The sequence below is a fragment of the Phyllopteryx taeniolatus genome, chromosome 8 (genome assembly GCF_024500385.1).
Source record: "Phyllopteryx taeniolatus isolate TA_2022b chromosome 8, UOR_Ptae_1.2, whole genome shotgun sequence".
Classification (NCBI taxonomy): Eukaryota; Metazoa; Chordata; class Actinopteri; order Syngnathiformes; family Syngnathidae; genus Phyllopteryx; species Phyllopteryx taeniolatus.
This window is the reverse complement of record NC_084509.1, coordinates 2,986,484-3,009,438: the sequence shown is the minus strand read 5'-3', so window position 1 is coordinate 3,009,438 and position 22,955 is coordinate 2,986,484. Positions and strand designations below refer to the sequence as shown.

Sequence of the window (22,955 nt, the reverse complement as noted above, 5' to 3'; positions counted from 1 at the left end):
AAATATGCCTTGTATTTAGTCTGAACAGCTGGGTCTTGGCCCAACTTTTCATAAAATCAGCATGAGGAAGTATGAACACTAACAGCGGATGCCACTTCTATGACGAATGCTGTATGTTTTGGAAAGTACTGTACATCCCATTAGCTTTCATGTAACATGCAGATCTGTCAGATTTGTGTCAGTTGGAGTAATTACTTTGTCTGCAGCATTCACCAGTAAAAAGTACCTCTTCTCTGTCTCTTCTATTTTAAGTCCCAAAACGGGAACAAAAATATGGATGATGACATTCTTGTCAGCACTGAGATATTTCCTGACTAATGAATGGATTTTGGGCCAAAGCAAGTCTGCAGTTGTGTTTGGAATGGAGGTGCCAATGCCCTGCTGTGATCCAATGGAGCTGTAGCAAGTGCAAATGGCATCTTAATCTTGGAAAAATCTGTATGATTTTAGAAGTGTTAGTTTTAAATTTCACCTTACATTACAATACTTAATCGCCTATTACGGAAATTCAAAGCTAATGACTCAGAGCCACAACTTGACTGCTCACACAGTACAGTATGTTTGGGTTAGTGCTGTTCGACCTAGGTTTTGTAGATAGGTATAATGTACACTTCACTATTGGCCAAATGTCAAGTGAATTGAGAAGAAGACATTTCTGGCCTATGTGGACTCATAATGCTACTGCAAAATGTGGTATGTGCATGCGGTTCATCTGGGATTCAAGATCCAAATTGGACACAGAAAAACTTGCGAAGGGCTCTAAAAACAATGGACTCTTGCAGACTAGGCAATATAGAGGTTGGAATATTTGCTAGAGAGATGCTGGATAATTTTTCCAAACACTAATATTTCTTGAGTAAGGTTCTGAATCCATGTGAATTTCATTCAATATACTGTACTTTACCTGTATAGGCAATTAGTAGGAGAGAATTGACACGCTGTTTACTTTAATGTGAAAAGTCATTCCTACATTTCAATGACTCTTAAGGTGTGGTATTGAAATGTGGATCCGTCTCATTTTCCAACTCATTGAAACAAAGAGGAAATGAACCGAATCAAATCAAAGATACCGATTGTGACCAACCGACTGCTGGAAAAACACATCTCTAGGACAGTCTTCTGTATGAGACAATATAAAGATCAAAACAAAGGTCTATATTGCTCCAGCTGACTTGCTTGCTCCTCACTGAAAACTAGCTGGTTTTTCTTTTCTTTGATTTATTTATTATTATTATTATTATTTTACATACATAGCATACTGACAGGGATGGGTGGACTACTTCTCCAGTAAACTCTTGCTCGTTTATTTTTCAACACTATCTTTCCAGTGTTCTGTGATTTATAGCTATCCAAGTCCTTGGCAGTGTTCTGGATGGACTTGTTATTGAATTTCACCTCCCTGATTGCCCTCCTCGTGACACTGATGGAGTCAGGTACTCTGTGCTTTTTTTGTCATTGGATGGCTAACCCCAACTGGAATTTCTTGCTAGCATCAAGGCAAACAACTGTGTGACAACTAGTTAGCTAGCTATAAAAAGCTATAGTTTTCCCTTCAGACCGTTTAAGGGTAATACATGTTTTGTTATAAACCCAATGTGTAAAAGCCTAGAATCAAAATATGAGCGAGCTGAATATTTCCAATTTGACACGAAAAACACAAAACGTACTTTTACCTCAAGTTCAACATTCTTCCTCTGGTGTCGTGATACAAAGAGTGTGACAGTCAACCCCTGTGACAACCAACCTTGTTTTCACGTAAGGAAATCAAGAGTGTAATGATGAATGTAAGCTGTTTTCTTCTTTCAGCCATCTAACTGCTCAAATCATTCGCTTGTTGCTTTCAGTGATACTGGTGGATTCTGATCCACACGCGGTCATCATGTTCTGGCACAGCATTGCACGCACTGCTTTAGAAATGATTCACAGGCACAATGTGTTTATGCTCTGCTCTGTTGTCAGACAATCTCTCGAGTCATTTAAATATCACAGTGGAGCAAAGCTCTGCTGCTACAATGTATGATTCTTGTTACAAGACTGACAGTTGCCATTACTTTAGCGAACAAACTCAGGATTACAGCATAAGACAGGCAGTTCGGTGTTTCATTCAGTTGGCCTTCTTATCTGTGTCCGATGCCAAATGTCCTCACTACCTCCACGATGGCCTTTCACATATGCACTGCCAGTCACTGTGTCCCTCTGATTGCAGCTTCCTTGTGCTGAAGGTGACTTCATAAGGTCTCATATTTAGTTTATTTTTCCTAGTAACCAAAGTTAAGATGACAAATCCAAGCAGCTGAATATGTAACGCCATTTTCGAGAGGTAATTGTCAGGCTGTGTGGGTCGCTGCTCCTCAGTCTTGTAGCTGACGCTCTCAGATAAGTATGCTTTGTATCCATGATAGTGTTTGGCAAATAGTTCAATTCCTTCTTGATGGGGGACTCTCTCGCTCTCTCACGAAATGTGTCTCTCTCCCTCTCCCACCCTCCACCCCCCTGTCCTTGCTGGCTACAGCACTAGTACTGCTGGCAAGAGTGACCTGAATAAAAACAGCAACAACACACAGGGAGGAGGGGAGAAAAGCAAAGTGATCCATTGAAACTAAGCGTTGCCGTCGTTTAATCCAATATTGTTCTCCTACCCCCCCCACCACCACTGCTCAACTTGTGTTAATTAGGTAGCAGAGAATAAAACCAGCTCATCTGGAGAGGGGTGGTGCATTTGGGAGCGAGATGGCTAACGGAAAGGTTCGGCTGCTCCTCCGTGGACTCTTCCTCGTAGCAGTGATTCAGCCCTCTCTGCAAGGAGGTAAGCATATGTCACAGGTCAATTGAACTCTTAGCTGCACACCCCTGAGTAAGAGCAGGTGCAAAGCTTGTGATATGTGTGTTCTCTTAAATCTCAGACGAAAGTTTTAATTCTGTTTTTAGGAGAAAAAAATCTTTCAGGATAAGTTGTACAATGGCATTCCCTATTTATATTTTTGTTTCTTAATTCTCATTTAAATACATAATATAAAAATGTTCATTTCAGCATTTATGAACATGAATGATTATTATTATTTGTCTTATGTTCTGCATACTTGATGAATTGCTAAATAGTTGTGAAACCAAACCTCTGTTGCGGAACACATTCTTTTTAATACTTTCATTCTTGGCACTGTATTCATATACACATTGCTAACAAATTGGAGGTAGAGTTTAATCTAGGTATGCTAAACACATTATAACATCAGTCATTATCTTACCTAGATAAATGTTGATATTTCATTCACTTCTCTCCAGGTTGGAGCAAGACGTAATGAGTTAATGCGTGTCTATAAAAGACTATGCTCATCTAAAAGTATGCTCTGATAACGAGTGTGCGGAATTATTTCCAAGCAAAGAACTTTGACAACAATCCAAAACGATATCTCAACACTCTCATAAAAATAAATAAATATCTCTGCATGCTCGCAAAATGTGTCACACTTGTTTACTTCAAGCATGCTGGGTGAATTACTGCAGGATCCATCAATAACAGGGTAGTTCTGAATTAGAAGAAGAACGCTTATGTTTTGTGTGAAACACCTTTTGTCTCACTCACAACTTAAGGCAAAACTCTAACCCTTCTCATTCAATGTAAGGTGTCTCCCTAGTGAATTTTATGTCTCACTTTCCCATTTGAAATTGCAAGTTGATGCTCTTTTGACTCTATATATGCACCTGTTACTGAAAACAATATTAGGTACACCTCCACAATTCAATGAGTTGGACAAGAAATGCTGCCTTAGACCAAGATAATAATGCTATTTTGATTGACACTGCATCATACAGAGAGGTGTGTTTTTGAAGCGGTAAACTATTAGAAACCTCTCAATATGATGCAGTGAAGTGCTACAATCTTGCAAACTACATTTGCACTAGTAGAATTTAGACTAGTTTAGAATTAGAATCTTTATTGTCCTTTCACAGTATCAAACGGACGCGGGGTACTGTCTCACATAAATATTAAACATATTGTTTATATTTAATAGCGCTGACAGTATCACTCAAAACCAACCATCCATTCATCCAACCATCCGTACATTTTATGTACCGCTTATCTTGTTCAGGATAAGCTGGAGCCTAACCCAGCTGACATCAGGCAAAAGGCAAACTACACCCTGGTTTGGTCGCGAGTCAATCTCGGGGCACACATAGAGACAGACAACCATTCACTCTCACATTCACACTGTCACTGAGTGGGAACTGAACCCACACGGCCTGGACGGAAGTCAGGCGAATGTACCACTACATCATCAGTGAATTAAAAAAAAAAAAAGACCATTATCATCTTATTTAAAGCAGAATTAATCTTGTATTGGATATCATTTGATCTTTTCTCATTTGGTCTTTTGTTTAACTCAAATAAAATTTCACAAGATGGTCACAAATAGAAAGACTGACTTTTTTTTTACTATTATCTCTTATTACTCTTAGTGCTCTCTCTATCACAATTACCAGCTGTCTCACTGACTGTTTCATCACTAATTTGATGTAAAACAGAAGCAACAGATGTTCCACATGCTGACATATATATGACACCTTTTTCAACAGTTGCCAATTTTCTTGTTTAAAACCACTTTTTTATATATATAAACTAAACATTTTTGTAGTTATTCACCTCAGACATACACATACGGAGACAGTGTATGTAGACCATGTGTGTAACTATAACATGTGTGCGAGACAATGTGTCCTTGGTGGACCCCCGGCCAGATGGACACAGGGCGAATATGTGTCCACAATGACAGCTTGAATCTGCCCAGTCTACTAAGAATCAATTGAATGTAAAACCACGACAAAGTAGAAACATGTCTTTTAAAGGGTTCATTTCAAGAGCCATTTTACTTTACAGCTTATCTGTAACAGAGAGAGAGAGCGAGACATTCTGTGTGCATGCCTTTCCTCCCACTCTCACTCAGTCTGTAAGTTTACTTTTTATCCCTTTCTACGCTACTTTGATTTGGTCGGGCTTTCTGTCTGTGTCAGCCCACCAGTGAAAAATACAGTCACATCACATCTAAACTATGGATACAGTACAAGAGTCTACACCACATTGTACTGCATTTATTTTGTTAGTATGAACACAAATGTTGTCATATCTCAGCCGCTGTCTTAGGCTGGATGCTTTTTCACCCATCTCACTGGAGGTATGAAACATGGGCCAAGAAAGGAACCATTAAATTCAGAGCCCATCAATCATCAAGCATTTTTTACACAGAATTATGGTGGTCCCTCCCTTTCCCAACAGGATTGTAGGGATTATGTGGAAACATGGCTTCCTTACAGGAGTTTTGCACTCTCTGAATGCTTGTCCTCATCCTTTTCGGGTTCAAGTGGCATTTCAGATGTAGAGAGATTACATTGTTTGAAAGTAAGTCATTCATCCAAATAAAGTACATTTTACGTCCAGGCTGACTGCCTTGATTCCAGCACTGGTTTCTCATCAAACTATATAGCAGGTCAGAGGGCTGTAATAATCAGTATTGGCTGAACTCAGTCAAAGTCCTCAAATTAAAATCCACCCATAACATCATATGGTCCTCAAACCAGCTCCATCTGTGAGTGCACTAATACTAGTGGGGGAAAAGAAAATCACTGAGCCTAGTCCTTGGGTCAAGTTTCTATGAATAACATGAACACTATTAGCACTCCTTTGGACTCGTTTCATGCTTGCACTTGCTTAAATTATGATCGAGGGAAAGGCACGTCTGAATGTTTTCCATTGACAAGTGTAAATGATTTATGGTCCCCGGGGAAACAACTGGGAAATAATTTGTTAATAAATATCTCCACTGTCTTGTTAGAACACCGTATGGTGGCGATGAATACAGTATTTGTTTGTACCACAAATACGGAGTATCAGGTAGACATTTAAAAAACAAACCTGGCAAGAGTTTTTTTTTAATAACATGTATCAATCCAGTCTTCAGCAGAGAGTTGAACTATTTCAACAGATTCCATGATTTAGGCGCATTGAAGTGAGCAACTTGCACTTTGTTATACATTTGTGAAGAAAAAGCCACTAGGAATAACTTTAAACTGTAGAAGCAATAATTATATTTACTTTTCAATTGCGGGATTCTCTTGATAGAGTATGTGTCTACAGTAATATATTATTATACTGTTATTGTTATCATTCCTTCATTAACCTCACGATTCTAATACCCAACTGGTGGACATATGCAAACATCATGATCAAACTCATTTTTGTCGCAGGCCACATTGTAGTTATGGCTTCCCTCGGAGGGCCGTTATGACTGTGAACCCACATAAATGATTGTATCATATAATGACATAAGGCGGCGCGGTGGACAACTTAGCACATCTGCCTCTCACTTCTGGGGACCGGGGTTCAAATCTCGGCCCCGCCTATATGGAGTTTGCATGTTCTCCCCGTCCGTGCCTGCGTGGGTTTTCTCCGGGTACTCCGGTTTCCTCCCACATCCCAAAAACATGCATGGTAGGTTGACTGAAGACTCTAAATTGCCCATAGGTGTGAATGTGAGTGCGGATGGTTGTTTGAATATATGTGCCCTGCGATTGGCTGGCGACCAGTTCAGGGTGTACCCCGCCTCTGGGTCGAAGATAGCTGGGATAGGCTCCAGCACGCCCGTGACCCAGGGGATGATAAGCGGGACAGAAAATGGTTCCGTTCCTCTTTTGCTGTGGTTCACACAAATAAATTACCTTAAATACCCTTAAACCCTTAAATAACCTTTATCAGACTTGATGAATTACAAGTCACACAGACCTTTCCAAAATGTGTTATGTTTCTTTTTCATAAATATGGGAATCAAATTGCATTAAATGTATAAAACTGTGAAAATTATCTGGCCTGGCTGGCAGCTCAGCACCCCTGAACTTCTGATCCTAGAATCACCACCTGAGCGGGGGTAAACAATGGTTCCTTGCCCGTTTAATCATGGACGCATAGCATGCTTGCTACAATTCAGTGGACAAAATGGAAAATGGGAGTGTGGTGACTTCACTATCCAAATTGCTTTTGGGCTACTGAAAGTCAGTTTGGCTCATTTACACCAATCAATGGAGAACGCATGGCATATCCTTGCGGTCTGAAAATGTGAGGAATTCCAACATGAGCTCAGGACTTCTGGTTGATTCCCAAATCCTGATTCCCAAGGTCAGCAGTGCTTCAGGCTTTATTGATAGAGACTTGTGAATCCAGGTCTCAATCCAATTTTGACTCGCGTGAGAGGCAACCACAATTTATTGGATTCAAGTGACGCACTGGGATCCCAGTGCTCATCAGCTCCACTCTGCAATCAGAGAAACCCTCGTCAGAGATCATCATACAGGTTTCTCTCCTGCTGTCTAGTGCTGTATTTATAAAAACATTATGATGTTTAGCGGCTAGGTGACTTCACTCGTGTGGCCAGGAGCCTACTTAAAAGGCTTGAATGACTTGGCTTGGATATTGTGAAAGAACTGTTATGAGCATTTATGTTCGCCTGGCCGTGGCCTCTGTACTGGGTAAGTCCTGGTAGATTTGACAATTTTATTCACAGCTTTCAGTTTTACATTGAAGCTAATGCCCTCTGGCTGAAGTCTCTACAGCAGTAGCCAGAAGCTGTTAACATTTTGGCAAATAGATTTTCTTACCACCATAACTACTGTGAAGGCGTTGCAGGGTTCAGACCAGTGGTTTGGAGTGAGCTGTTTTCATGGAGCTTTATGGTTTCACTCACGGGTATAAAACACATCAACTTTGAAAATAAACTGTTTCTTAAAATTGAATTTATTTACAGTATTGCAGAAAATACACATACTTGCATTCCAACACAATACGCCCATGTACTCAAATCCTCATGTTAGTCACAAAACCTTGCACATTGTGTTATGAGAATTTTTATATGGCACCAAGTCATCACCATTCCCTAATGACAGACAGCAATAAGAATTTAATGTAGCGCTTATTCTCGCTGTTGTTGAAAGCCCAATCTTGGGTACTCAAAGAAAAGTTGCGCTCAACAAATGAAGCCAATGCTCAAATAACACCAACATGCATTCTTTTTATTGGCCATCAGCAGGTGCAAAACTAACTGGAACGCTCACCGTACTGCATTAGCATTTTCCTGATATTCTGTGCAGCATTATAATATGTAGATGAACAGTCAACCAAAAGTGATTTAAATTACGGAAACAAATATAATTTGTGTGTTCCACTTGCTTCAAGTAATTTCACATATATGGTTCTAATCTTCAACCGTGGCTTTTTCTTTTGTCATGTCCAACTCTAAAGCAGTAACGATTAAATCCCCACATTTAGTTTGCCAATCATAGGCTGCATTACACAACGAGGTTCAAGTGAGACAGTTCTGATTTTGTATGGCCCAGTTCTGATGGAGTACTGGCAGTGTACGCTGAGAAAAAAAAAAAAAAAAAAAAACTAACATATGAAATAGTATATCCTGAGATCCAAATCAGGCCTCAATCGTATGCAAAAATCTGATTAAAAAACAAAAAACAAAATCAGATATCTGCCAAAGTGACCACTGTGTAAGCAAAGAGATCGGATATACCCAGTCATGGCAAGCTGGACGTCATCAAAATGACATAAGCACAATTATGCCCATCGAACACAGCAACGGAAAATCCAAACTACAGCAAAAGCTCTGTGGTGCATACACCATTAAATAGGGTCAACATCTGCATCCGTTTTCTAATGTTTAGTTACTTTGGTGCTGTTGTTGCCCGATGTTGCCTTTATTTCTGTGTAGTTGGTTCGTTGCTCTTTGGGCTCATATGCATGCAGGTTGTTTCTACTTTTCAGCAAACGCAAGCACAGTAATAGTGGATTGGCAAATCAAAGGTACGAATCCTGTCTGGGTGCTAGCCAACCAGAGGCAGATTAGGGCGGGTTATCGTTCCATGCAATAGACATGGGAGTGTTTTCTTGACAATTTCCATTGTTGTAACACGTGCCGCACCACTCACGACACACCAATCCGCTGGCAGAACGGCGTTTGCTCCGTAGATGCACACTACTGGAACACGGGAAAGTTAACTGTTTAATACATTCACTAGCCTTTAAGACATGTTTTGGGCCTCCTTAATGGGTTAATGACTGTATACCTATGTGCCAAATGTTTAATATTTGTTTAAGTGCAATTTTTGCAAACAAAGACAGAGTTAGATTTTCTTAAATATATATTTATTGTTCTACATCACAATGTTAATGTTCTATTGAAAGTTAATTCTTAAAAAGGATGTACTTGAATTATTATGCTCAATAATATCATATATCATCCACCCTTCCATCCATTTTCTGCTCCGCTTATCCTCACTAGGGCCGCGGGCGTGCTGGAGCCTATCCTTGCTATCTTCGGGCGAGAGGTGGGGCACACCCTGAACTGGTCGCCAGCCAATCGCAGTATCATATATCAGTGGCATAAAAAAATCAGCAGCGATACTGTGGTTTATTGTGATAGTTATTGATAAAATATATTCATTCATTCATTCATTTTCCGTACCGTATATCCTCACTAGGGACGCTGGGGTGCTGGCACCTATCCCAGTTGACTCTGGGTGAGAGGCGGGGTACACCCTGAACTGGTCGCCTGCCAATCGGAGGGCACATATAAACAAACAACCATTCGTACTCACATTCACACCTACGAGCAATTTAGAGTCTTCGGTTAACCTACCATGCATGTTTTTGGAATGTGGGAGGAAACCGGAGTACCCGAAGAAAAACCATGGAGGCACGGGAAGAACATGCAAACTCCACACAGACGAGGCCAGATTTGAACCTTCGTCCTCAGAACTGTATGGCAGATGTGCTAACCAGTCACCGTGCCGCCAAATATATTGTCCTAAAAAAATTTGCTATCATGGCAGACTGAAACATGATATTGAGAGAGCAAGAGCAATGGGTAACACAAAAATATGTACAAATTGTACAAACAGAATCTGCAATATAGCGGGACCGCGAAGCACCAATCATATTGTGGAGGATTACTGTATCTGTACTCCATTTTGAAGGGACTCATTGTTTCAGGGCTGGGACTCCTCGTTTCCAGACGTGCATCCTGGGACTAACATAGTCTCAATTGTAAAATGGTTTTTACTCCCTACATTTAAAAACAGATTTTTGTACTTTCTACTTACTTTGTCAAGAACAACTTGTTACTTTTTTTCTTATTTAAGAGAATTGTTTGATGATGTCGGCTACAAGAACGTTTTGTGGCATAAACAATACAAGCTTTTAGTGTTCAAAAACTCGGAAAAACACACACAGTAAGGTGTATTTTTTTCAGTTAACATCATTAGCTATTAGCTAATATAGATTTTTGTTGTTCCTCAGCAAACTTATTAGTATGGTATGGAGACCTACTGAGTAAACACAGCCTTAAAAAGCTTTCAGCTTCAATTAGGAATGTGTCAGCCAACCCACTTGATCACCTGAACTCCACCATGACGCCTGCTTTTCCAGTGCATATATCACACTGATGCTCTGTCAGAATGCAGAGTCAGATTAGAGTGCCACGATAAGATGAGTGCGTACATTTTTTGAACATTAGATGTTCCTCACACTGTCGCCCTTCCTCATCAAGAAGCCAGTGGAAGGAGTGACAGATAGTAGGACGGGACAGCTGTCACATGCTTGATAATGTAATGGTGCCAGGATCTGCACTGTTTATTTCGGCGCGCTGTTGCTCTGCTTCAAGAGATTTCCATAACACTGTCCCCTCTTGGGACTGGGGTTCTGGATTAGTGTGAATACTGCCCAAAATGGGTACTTTTGTAGCTGAAAGATTTTATTTTGGATCTGTAAATACACTGCAGAGAGTAAGTGTCGTGTTACTTTTCCTAGTGATATGGAATTGGCGCTTACCGATTATTCATGGATTTGGCCCCAACAAATAAAGAGAGTACTGGTATTAACTTTTGTGAGCTCACCCGTGTGAGCAATGGGTGTGTGTTTCTCAAGTATTTTAAGCAATATGCAAACTGTTCCATCAGCTCTTTAGCTGTTTAATACATGACCACTTATTGCACAACCACAGCATAGGGTGGTGGAAATGGCCCATTTCTCACTAGCTTGTTTGTATTTTTTATTATTATTTTTTTTTAATAAAGCAAAACTGCACTCTAAACGGTCACAAAGAGCAATTGTCAAAACTGCCATTAACATGGGAGGCACTACCGGGGAAAAAACGTCATTGCTGTGACTTGATTCAGAAAGAAAACAAGTGGTGACTTACAGTTTCCTAACCCCTTTGCTTGTCAGTCATCATATAGTATGTGGACCCAAAGGTACAGTGTATACCTCATGTACTTGCCATGTCAACTGAAACATTCTCTGTTAGTTACATGTTATGAATTCATCAATATTCTGTCTTATAGGACACATTTATGCTTCACAGCTCATTAAATAACGTGCGGTTGTTGCTTCGTCCCAGGAGGAGTAGGTTAATTAGATACAAATCCTACAAAGAATCTGGACCTAAAAACTGCTTAAATAGACATACAATAGCCTCAATTGGTGGGTCATCCACTTGAACAAATACATGCTTCATCGCAAATAAATGCTTTTTTTTTTTCCAGAGAAAAAAATAACCGGGGTTGCAACTAGATGAATGTAAATGCATTGACTATGAATATCCATCCATCCATCCATCCATCCATTTTCTACACCGCTTATCCACACTAGGGTCATGGGTATGCTGGAGCCTATCCCAGCAAACTGCTGGCAGGAGGTGGGGGTACACCCTGAACTTGTTGTCAGCCAATCACAAGGCACATATAAACAAACAACCGTTCGCACTCACATTCATACCTATGGACTATTTAGAGTCTTCAATTAACCTACCGTACATGTTTTGCTGATGTGGGAGGAAAACGGAGTACCCGGAGAAAACCCACATAGGCACGGGGAGAACATGCAAACTCCACACAGGCGAGGCCGGTTTCAACCCGGGTCCTCAGAACTGTGAGGCAGATGTGCTAACCAGTCGTCCACCTGACTACGAATATGATTAGCAAAAATTATAAATACAGTGTCATTATTATGGTTGTTGAGTGTGAGCATGTATGTTATAATGGTGGAAGAATCATTGCAACCTAGACCCTGTTATGCAGTCTGGTTGTTGTGTGCTATTCGCCATTTATGAAGCAATAATTTAATTTTAATTTCAGTCTAAATTTGAAAAATAATTTATCAAACATCCCCTGCACTGCAAGTACTTAACCCCATAACATGATGTCTTCTTAAGACTCACTGAGATTTTAGGTCAGCATGACCCAAAAGCACAAGAGTAATATGCATGGCCCTTGCAACTCTACAATAACTTCCAGATAAGATCACCAGTAGGCATTTTGGCTCAAATAGTAAAATTGTTTTCCCCAACATTATTCACTTAAACAGTCCCAAGAGCCTTCTTTCAAAGTCAACTGTTGAATAAGTCATGAGCAATGCAAGTGTGCAAGAGGGTTGGGGTGATATTGATCTAATACATTCTGATGCAGATTACAGTAGGTCACATGATCACAGACGGTGGACTTGATGCCCTCTGTTAAAATGGCACAGTAGCCCAAAAGCAGAGAAAAATGTCTTGCCTCGTGAGCAAAGCCCAGACAGGAAATCCTTCTGATTATGCGATGACGGAACATTCTCTCCACCACCCTGGTTGGGTGGTGCCTGCACCTGACACATCATTCATGGTAGAAGTGGCTCTGACACACTAAACACACACAACATTGCCCAAACAGTATAATATAAGTAGATCCAATACAAGAGCTGCATCAAAAATTCCTTACAGAAAAAAATATATTTTCAGCTTTTATTGACATGTTCATTGAAGTTGACTATTGTCGTTTGTAGTACTGTAGAATATCACTGCCCATCATGCTGAGAGGCATTTTTGATATTTTCAATACCTTAAACCAGGGACTTTCAACTGGTTGGTCGGGACCCAAATGTTACGGTGGGTCACAGACTGGTAGTAAAGAATTACAGGGGGTCGGTCCTTAGCGTACAAAAATACCAATGTACAACATGTTGAGGTATAGAATGGCACCCAATCCAGTAGTTTGTGCAGCAGTGTACAAATACGTGGTCACGCGGTACAAAACAGCACGCTCAGTTACTGCTGTGTTTGCTGTTTTTCATTGGATTGTTTTATATTTATGGCCTCAAAGTGTTTTTCATACAAATATTTCCTGGAATTATTTGGATCAATCTATCAGCTGCTAGTCTTTGAAAAACCTCACCTATTCACTAAATTTATGTTCAGGCCAAAGCCATTCATAATAGAGAAAATATTGATTTAGTGCCCACTCGTGGCATTTTGGGGACAAGGAACGATGTTGAAGTGAGATGAGGAGCGTCATTTAGTCTGTCCATAGCCTTATCTAATTGAAAAAAAAGTGCTTTGCTGCCATCTATATGCAATTACAAATCTTTTTGGGTGGGCATCAATTACTTCACATCAGGGCTTCATCCCTAACTTTTTATTTGTTATTATTATTATTATTATTTTTTTTTTTACATGAAACTGTCATGTTCATCCTTGGTTTCTCAATAAGGTGCTCTCAAAGAAACTTTAAACATGTAAGCATGTGTAGTTATGTTAAAAATGATATGTTTTCAAGGGCTATTTTATGAAAAACACTTTTTCTCTATTGTTCTCGACTTCTATAAAAGTTGGTTGCAACTTCGCAACAATTGTAAAATGCCCACGTCCCAGGGTGACAACTGTTGAGAACCGCCTCCTTAAACTGAACATTATTACCTTTGTAGAGGCAGAATATGTGATTCAACTCTTGTATTGGAACTCCTTAGATTTTGTGTGTGCCTAACTTGTGTAACATAAGTGCTGTTGAAATAAGTAAATTTTGTCAAATTAGTTGTATAAACAGCACTATAAAATCCAACTTCTTTAAACCAAAGGAATATGTTCCTCATTCAAACTATGAAGAAGTGTGTCCGAACTTTTGAATGTTTCTGTATGCGCAGTCATTTCGGTGCCTAGACAGAAGTATAACGTCATCACATGTAACAAAAATATTTTTTTCTCAATATAATAATTTCCAGTGTATGTTGTAGTTTCTTCACACACCAAACTTCTTATTGTGCTTTTATGTTAGGCACTTCAATAGTTTCCTTCTTCACGTGCTGACATGTTTGTACTAACCTCAACTGCAAGAATAAAAAGAATATTAATGTTATTAAGGCAGACACGTTAAATATTTCACAACTTAATTAGTGGAAGCCTTCTGCAGCGCCGTAGATCATGTTTACATTTTTGGATTTTTCTTCTGGCACTTTTTTGGTGGCTTATGTCATACACTTTCATTTCGCTGGTTCATACACTAATGCCTTGTAATGTTCCACTCCCCCGGTGTCCACACAGACGGAGCACAAAGCGCGGCGTTCACACAGTACGCGTTAATAAACACACAAACCCTTTGACATGTGTTTTTAATTAATTGGCCTTCTTGTGCATTTAAGGACCATTAAACAAAGTCACTGTGGTCCCGTCAGCACAATTCTCTCCATTGTGTTATGTTTGTGGTTAAACACACCAGCTTTCTTCCCCACAACATAGAACGTTGTAACATGGGTCTGAGCTCACCGGTCCCTTTCAATTTTGTCCTTAGTTGTCCAATAACAATGGAGGTCTTTTTTTTCATTTTCCCATTCCTTTATTCCTGTTGTTGTTTCCTGACCCTCTAAAGAATCAGATGAGAAAGAGGCCAAGGGTGCTGCAGGTGGGGGCTGAGGAGGTCCACAGTAGAACTCTCCGAATGACTCCTCCAAATCCAATACCTCATCGAAATGAAATCTCAAAATTTCTCCTGAACTTTGTCTCATTTTGATACAAACCTTTTACCTTTATCTTGATCTTCCCAGGAGCTGTTCATTTTCAGTGTAAGCCCATCACAGTCATGACCTGAGATAAACTTCATTTTAATGTCTGGGTCAAAATTGATAAATGTGTTTGGGAATGTGTGTATAATAAATGGGGTCATTAAGTGGTCAGAAGATAAACTGTTACTAGTATTGCAATGAAATCATTCAATGGTTGCTATCTTACTTTTGGGGGGGATATGTGCAGGTGAGCAATAATGACCTTTTGCTCTCCTACTGTATGTTGCAGGCGGGTATATACCACCTGGTGCAGGGACAGGCACTGGACCAGGAGCTGGTTTTTTTCCAGGTAACTAAGGCTCCAAGTCTGCTGGGAGAGTTCAGAATAATAAAGTACACCAGCCGCACTCATTGCAGCTAAACTATGCTGCTGCAGATCAGACATTTTACTACACTGACACATACATACATACATAGAAATATATATATATATATATATATATATAACTTAATAAAGCATGAACGTGAACCACAACTTCAACTAAATCTAATGTAGAAATATAGTTAAATGAAAACGATTTGGCACTGTTAGATGTTTGGTCTTGCAGAGCAACAAAAACTCATTTTTCCCCTCTCATGATATATCGTTGACAATTAAACTACACCAGTACACTTTCCACAACTGATAACTTCAATGGCCACACATTGTGACTGACATGTTTCTACTTTACATTCTTTATACTGTATCTTACCCTACCCAATAGGAAAAGCAATATGGATGTAGAACAAACATCAATTATTCACAAACTCGAATAGTTCGCGCTGTAGCTCAGAGACAAAAGTGAGAGGAAATGTATGGAGCACTGTATTTGGGTTTGTCCAACAACACTGTCGTGGCAATGGTTTGTGCAATCAGCAATGTACACTCTGATAAGAAAAAGGCAGTAGATGGCAAAGAATGGCCTTTATCGGCTAACTCATACACAACGTAAGTCAAAACAAAAACACTAAATCCGCCTTGGTAACACCAATAATAAAGTGTGGTACATGGAGGATCAAAGTGATGGGACCATAGCATTTTTCACTCTGGGGGGGGAAACATTTTTGTTTGTCTGCATGTTAAGTGAGCAGGCTACTTCCTGGTTCATGGAGAATGATACAAGATGAGATAAAGACCAAAAATTGTCTAATAGAACTACAGCCATTTCAACTACTGTATACAAGCATCTGTAATTTATATAATTTACAGACAGACGTAAGTATATGCGGGTACAGTAAAGGAAGTATAAAGTCAAGTGTAACATGTAAGAAGTGTACTGTATGTTATCATGACATGTAGACACACCATAACTCAAATATATGACATTTGATTTTAAAGGACCTACGGCAGGAGTGCCCACTGGTTATAAACCAGCCAAAGACTATCCATCCATCCATCCATTTTCTGAGCCGCTTCTCCTCACCAGGGTCGCGGGCGTGCTGGAGCCTATCCCAGCTGTCATCGGGCAGGAGGCGGGGTACACCCTGAACTGGTTGCCAGCCAATCGCAGGGCACATACAAACAAACAACCATTCGCACTCACAGTCACACCTATGGGCAATTTTAGAGTCTCCAATTAATGCATGTTTTTGGGAAGTGGGAGGAAACCGGAGTGCCCGGAGAAAACCCACGCAGGCACGGGGAGAACATGCAAACTCCACACAGGCGGGGCCGGGGATTGAACCCGGGTCCTCAGAACTGTGAGGCTGACGCTCTAACCAGTCGGCCAACGTGCCGAGCCAAAGACTAAAAACACAAAATTTCAAATATCAAAGTGTGACCCGGTCATGATAAGAATGAGAGATAGAAAACAAAGGTTTTTTTCTGGGATGGCTTTGTCTGGGGCTCTGTGATATGGAGTATTTGCTAATTTCACTCATTTCTAGTATAAATTGTTTATGTGGCTGTGGTTCAGTCCAGGAATAGTCAATGCCCGGGCCTGGTTTTAAACCTTTGACTTCAAATAGGGGCGGCACGGCACGGTGGCCGACTGGTTAGCACATCTGCCTTACAGTTCTGAGGACCCAGGTTCAAATCCGGCCTGTCCTGTGTGGAATTTACATGTTCTCCCCGGGCCTGTGTGGGTTTTCTCTGGGTACTCTGGTTTCCTCCACGCATGGTATGTTAATTGAAAAGTCTAAATTGCCTATATAGGTGTGAATGTGAGTGTGAATGGTTGTTTATTTATATGTGCCCTGCGATTGGCTGGCGACCAGTTCAGGGTGTACCCTGCCACTCGCCCAGAGTCAGCTGGGATAGGCTCCAGCACTCCCGCGACCCTAGTGAGGATAAGCGGTACAGAAAATGGATGGATGGATAGACTTCAAGTAAAACAGATCTGAGGAGAAAAAAACTCACGTTCACATAGAAACAAAGTTGGATTTCTGTTCAGAAATTCATTTTCCGAACAAAACTCAGCTTCAATTAGGTGGATAAACAAATTGGAATCCAGTGTCATGTCACTACAAGCAGAGAACAATTATTTTGAAAGGATATTGTGATAGAACTGAACAATGGTACAACCACTGCCATCAAGCCTGATTAATCAAGCCATATGCAGTTTTCTCAACAATACAATATAAGAATAATGACTTGATGACAACAATGACGAGGTTAGCAATACTGATCACAGACTGGTTGGGCTCTGTTTGACCTTGACATTAGGTAGTTATGGAGTTGGAGGGCAAGGCAGAGGACCAGGAGGTCTGGTGCCAGGAGGCGTTGGCCAGACTGGATTAGGCATTGGAGGACTCGGAGCAGGTAGGAAAATCATGAAGTCTAGCTTTCATTAATCAGCAACAATCTGCTGCCGGTGGTCATGAAAAGTCATTGGCAATACTATCCATCTCATCCTTAGTGCTTCACTCTGTGGAGCTGTATTGTAAATTAAAATGTTTGCAAAAGTATAACCCATTATCTTTGTACTTTTGTAGGACAAGGTGGTAAAGGACCTAAACCAGGTAAGATTAAAACATATTGGAGCAAACATAAACTAAATAGCCAAAATATTATGTACGAGATCTAATACATTATTATAGTTTTAAGAATTCTTAACATCCTTCCTTATGATGAAAATATGTTTGTTTTCCCCTTTCTTACATTTTGTCTACATTATTTAGCTGAATGCGGAGGTCAAACAATTATTAGAATTTCCCTCATATTATGATTCAGTGCAGGTTTACTACACCACTTAACACTATAATGATAAACATAGTTAAATAAATATCTTTCCAAGAGTGTCGATCAAAACTGAGCATTACTGTTTAAACTTGTAAAGAATTTGTGATACAGCGCTTGTGTTTGGATTGCATTTGATTATGCAGTGATACCTAATGTTGTGTCTGGCATATGTGTTTGTTTCAAGAGAACCTAATTGTGGATTTTAATATTTGGCCTGTGACTGGCCTGCATCTGGCCTTCCTCACTGTACATATAGCCAAGTGTAATAGCTTTGTAGCAATATTATACTTTTGTTAGGCGTCATGGGAATTTCCGACCATTTACAGTGCATGTATTGGGTGGATAAAATAGGTTACCCTGTTCTCATACTCATTGCCCAGCCACTAGACGAAGGTAAACACCATTTAGAGGAGTTTTGACTAAGCTGCTCTTATCACCCATTGTTATCGGTTTACATTAGCTTGACCACTATAGGCATTCTGATTAGGTGCTGCTTTATAGAGTTTGTAATGCTCTACACAATTTGTTGCATTTGTGAGTGATGATTGGCAGAGTAGAAGCGAACATCCACGCCTGCTGAACAATGGTGCCAGAGGAGTGATGGTGTTTTTGTACCGTCGGACCCTCACAATGTCTGGAAACCTCCAAGTTGGAACTCACCACGGCCCTTTTCTCTAGCACTGTACAATAAATATTTTCCATTGCCGTATTTTTGTCTACACTTCACCGGTAGCTTTAGCGGCTTTTGGCCATCGTTTAATTTCCGCAAGCATTTACTGATACAATCTGAGCATACCTCTATGTGTTCGGAAAGATAAGGAAGCAAGCAAATGTCGTACTGGCCTGATAACAGAATGGTCCCTCTGGAGTGCCACACCCTTGCTGCCCTCAACCAAGATTGGCAGGGCAGCCACTTTGTGTAAATGACCACATTTCCACTGCTGTAATAACTGGAAGTTGATTTTGGCAGGGAAGTTATTGTACAAGACTTTTCATACATGTAGGTCTTGCTACCGTCACTATAATGTGCCTGACAATTCAATTGCATATTCTCTTTTTAAATCAAATTACCGTTAGAGCTTTTTAGAACATTGCTTCCGGTGCTGTTTCATATTAGGAAGCATTTAGTTAAGATTTTTTTCCCCCCAAGGTCTGAGGTGAGATCATGAACACAAACGCAGTTATGCGGAAATGATGTCATGGCATTGGCAGAAGATCATAACATTTAACATAACATAATATTCATAACAGCGCTTTTCGACACAATAGCATGTTCAACATGCATCTAGGTACACTTTGATTTTATTGTCACAAAAACGAAGCTTCGTTGTTGAAAATACTGCAATGTTTGTTGCTTGCTGCTATGCCTCGCTGAAGTCATGGAAATAAAAAGCAGACATCGGATCTGAAATCACAAATCTGTAGTCAAATATGGGTGCAATGCTGACATTGCGCGATATACACTGTTATGCAAATATGATGGGTAGGATACTAGTCTTTTTAGATGGGCTTGTTTTTTTTTTCATTTTGGATTTCTTTTCTTGCTTTTCAGTTTGCTGGTATGTAATGATTAGCAAATAAATAACAGGTATGTATCATTATTAGCAGCACGGTGGTTAGCACGTCTGCCTCACAGTTCTGCGGTTAGCGTTTTTTAATCTCAGCTCTAGTCTTCCTGGATGGATTTTGATTATTCTTCCTATGCTTGCGTGTATTTTTGCCGGTTTTCTCCCACATTCCAAAATCATACATTAATTGAAGACTTCAATTGTCAATAGCTGTGAATGTGAGTGTGGCCACTTGTCTGCCTGCGTGTATGTGCCCTGGGATTGACTGGCAACCAGCCCAGGGTTACCTTGCCACTCGCCAAATGTTAGCTGGGATTGGTTCCAGCTCACCAACAACCCTATTGAGGATAAAGCGGTATAGAATATGGATGAATCATAGATGGATAAGGTGACCACTGCAAATGTCATTTTGCAGTTTAGTAGTCGACGTTAATCTTTGGCATGTAACAGCAATTTTTCATGTCCCACAATTCATGAGGGGATTTCTATTTTCTGGTTCTTTAATGAGTCACAGACTTCATAAAAACATTTACAGTCCGTGATGAAACACTGACAAAATGTACCTATGCCCATTGAGAGACACTCCAATCATTCTTTTGTAGAAGCCCAATAGTGACACTGCATTCCACTGGCAAGTACCTAATTTGACCTGGACTATTGTGCAGGGCAACAGCTGGTTAAGTGAGTTGTGTGATTATAGTGAATTTCAGCATAGCTCATGCAAACCCTTGGAAACGTTATACTAATTGTGAAGTATCCCGTTTTGACAAAGCTCTGAACCGAGGAAAGAATCTTCCTTTTATGAGCAGCAACTGCATGCCATCATCTTTTCTATGATCTTTTAAGGCAGATTTAATAGATGGTCTAATTGGCCAAAACTTGGCATTTACAGCATTCTGTCTCTTTCGAAGAGCATGAAGAGGCAAAAGTTTAATTCAGTTATTTCAAATGCCCCTGAAGTGGTACAATTCTCATTTGAACAAAATGTGAGTGTAAAATGAATCTCTTAAAGGTAAAATATCAAAGATTTAAAAATTCGCCTTGGTATCTCTAGAACCCCTTTAAAAACTGTAACTGCAATTTTGGGATGATTATACAGCAGTTATACAGCAGCTGCTTTTTTACTCTCGCGTCTTTCCTTCTTCGGCTAGCTTCGGGTATTTCCAGTATGTTGACGTAGCAGGTGTCCAACTATCTCCGTTCATTCGGCAGTACCATTAGCTTTGTGCTGTTGTGTGCACATCGTTAGTAAAGACTGCTGTAGCAAATGTACATTTTCATACATGCATATACCACTTTAGTTCCAATCCACTCTGTGCAGTATTGTGTCATCTCTTATCCAAGCTCCTTCGTCGCATCAACCCAGTGACCACTTTCAATGTATGCTGTGCAGCTCTTACTTTAGCTGCTCATCATCATCACAGACAGGCTCCGACCACCTGATCGGTTAAAACATGTAGGATTTGACGACAAGTCTACTTTCAATCGGCTCTGTGTGTCGAAATCCTCGTCTTCTTTGAATTCCAAAAAGTTGCTCGCCATTAGATGGACCATATAGCGCGCTATTGTTTGACAATAAGCTTTACATCACTTTCGCTAACCCTTTCGGTGGATAGAGTAACTTTACCCACAATGCCTCAAGCATCCGGTACGTGCAGGAGTGCGCAATAAAACTTTTTTAACCAAACTATACTTGACAACTTGCTGGAGATGACGTGTAAGGCTGCATGATTATGGCCAAAATAATATTTTGATCAATATTGTTATCCCGATTATTCATCATTTTAGGGGAAAAAAATATTTTTATTACACTACTTTTTAACAAACAATATGTAACAGTTTTCAGTTCAAAATGAATCTTTAAATAAGAATAAATGATAGATGATAATAAAAAAATAAATGTACCCAAAACATTTTAACTTTAGCAAGGGCTAACTGAATAAATATGCTATTACGAAGGTGCAATCATGAATTGCAACTTATTGGAACCAAATACAGCAAACACCGACTTTTCATTTGAAAATCCCCGTCGTCAAGAAAGTGAATTGTCAAGGACGGTACGTCTCTATTGTTCTGGTTGACCATTGGTCAGTCATGCACAAACTTAAAAGAACTCGACAGTTGTGATTTCCCTCTCTATTTACTCCCAGAGTTTTTTCATTGCGGTCATGCCAGCTGAAAAGTTGAAGTCAAGGCAGCTGACGATTATAAATAGTGTCTTACCTTGACATGCCACCTCTCCACCAACGTGCTGAGAGGTCCAACTTTTAAAAAAAAAAACTTTCGTTACAATGACAACTGGTAGGCTGCATCTCACAACACGTTCTTGCTGGGATTTAGCTGTCTCCTCTTCCGCCTTCCTAATCGTCTAATATGTGTAAGAACGGGCTGCTTGCTTCTGCAAGCGGAAGCAGAGTCCAGAGTGTGGAAAACGAGCAAGTTTCTTTCGCTTAAAGACAATGAAAGCATTTGAAATCATGGGTGCAACAGTGTTTGTGGTGCATGGACCCATTACCAAACAAAACACTTCTTGCCCCCACATTCTTCCCAGAGCAATCAAGTAAGTGCCACTCATGCCAAGCTAACAGTATTATAATGTTTTTGGATAACAGTTAATGCAGCTCTGCTTAGCTTACACAAAGCCACCACTGGCTAATTTTACCGTATCCACCTCACACCTACACACACCATTCAGAGAATCTGGAGAAATCACTGCATGTAAGCAGCAACGTTGAATGCCCATGACCTTCAATCCCTCAGGCGGCACTGCATCAAAAACTGACATCAATGTGTGAAGGATATCATCACATGGGCTCAGGAACACTTCAGAAAACTATCCATCCATCCATCCATTTTCTGAGCCGCTTCTCCTCACTAGGGTCGCGGGCGTGCTGGAGCCTATCCCAGCTGTCATCGGGCAGGAGGCGGGGTACACCCTGAACTGGTTGCCAGCCAATCGCAGGGCACATAGAAACAAACAACCATTCGCACTCACAGTCATGCCTATGGGCAATTTAGAGTCTCCAATTAATGCATGTTTTTGGGGATGTGGGAGGAAACCGGAGTGCCCGGAGAAAACCCACGCAGGCACGGGGAGAACATGCAAACTCCACACAGGCGGGGACGGGGATTGAACCCTGGTCCTCAGAACTGTGAGGCTGACGCTCTAACCAGTCGGCCACCGTGCCGCCTTCAGAAAACTAATGTCAGTAAATACAGTTGGGCGCTACATCCGTAAGTGCAACTTGAAACTCTACTATGCAAAGCAAAAGCCATTTATCAACAACACCCAGAAACGCCACCGGCTTCT

The 22,955-nt window shown here is 40.4% G+C and overlaps 1 protein-coding gene across 1 annotated transcript in view; it reads left to right on the top strand.

Moving 5' to 3' along the window:
* Positions 1–2,544: 2,544 nt before the first annotated feature.
* LOC133481923 (uncharacterized PE-PGRS family protein PE_PGRS54-like) overlaps positions 2,545–22,955 on the top strand; it is a 63,239-nt gene continuing 42,828 nt past the window's right edge. Inside the window, exons 1-4 of the mRNA XM_061781289.1 lie at positions 2,545–2,806; positions 15,147–15,206; positions 17,562–17,657; positions 17,831–17,857. Coding sequence (XP_061637273.1) covers positions 2,731–2,806; positions 15,147–15,206; positions 17,562–17,657; positions 17,831–17,857 — 259 coding nt within the window. The 5' untranslated portion in view covers positions 2,545–2,730. The remainder of the gene's footprint in view (positions 2,807–15,146; positions 15,207–17,561; positions 17,658–17,830; positions 17,858–22,955) is intronic.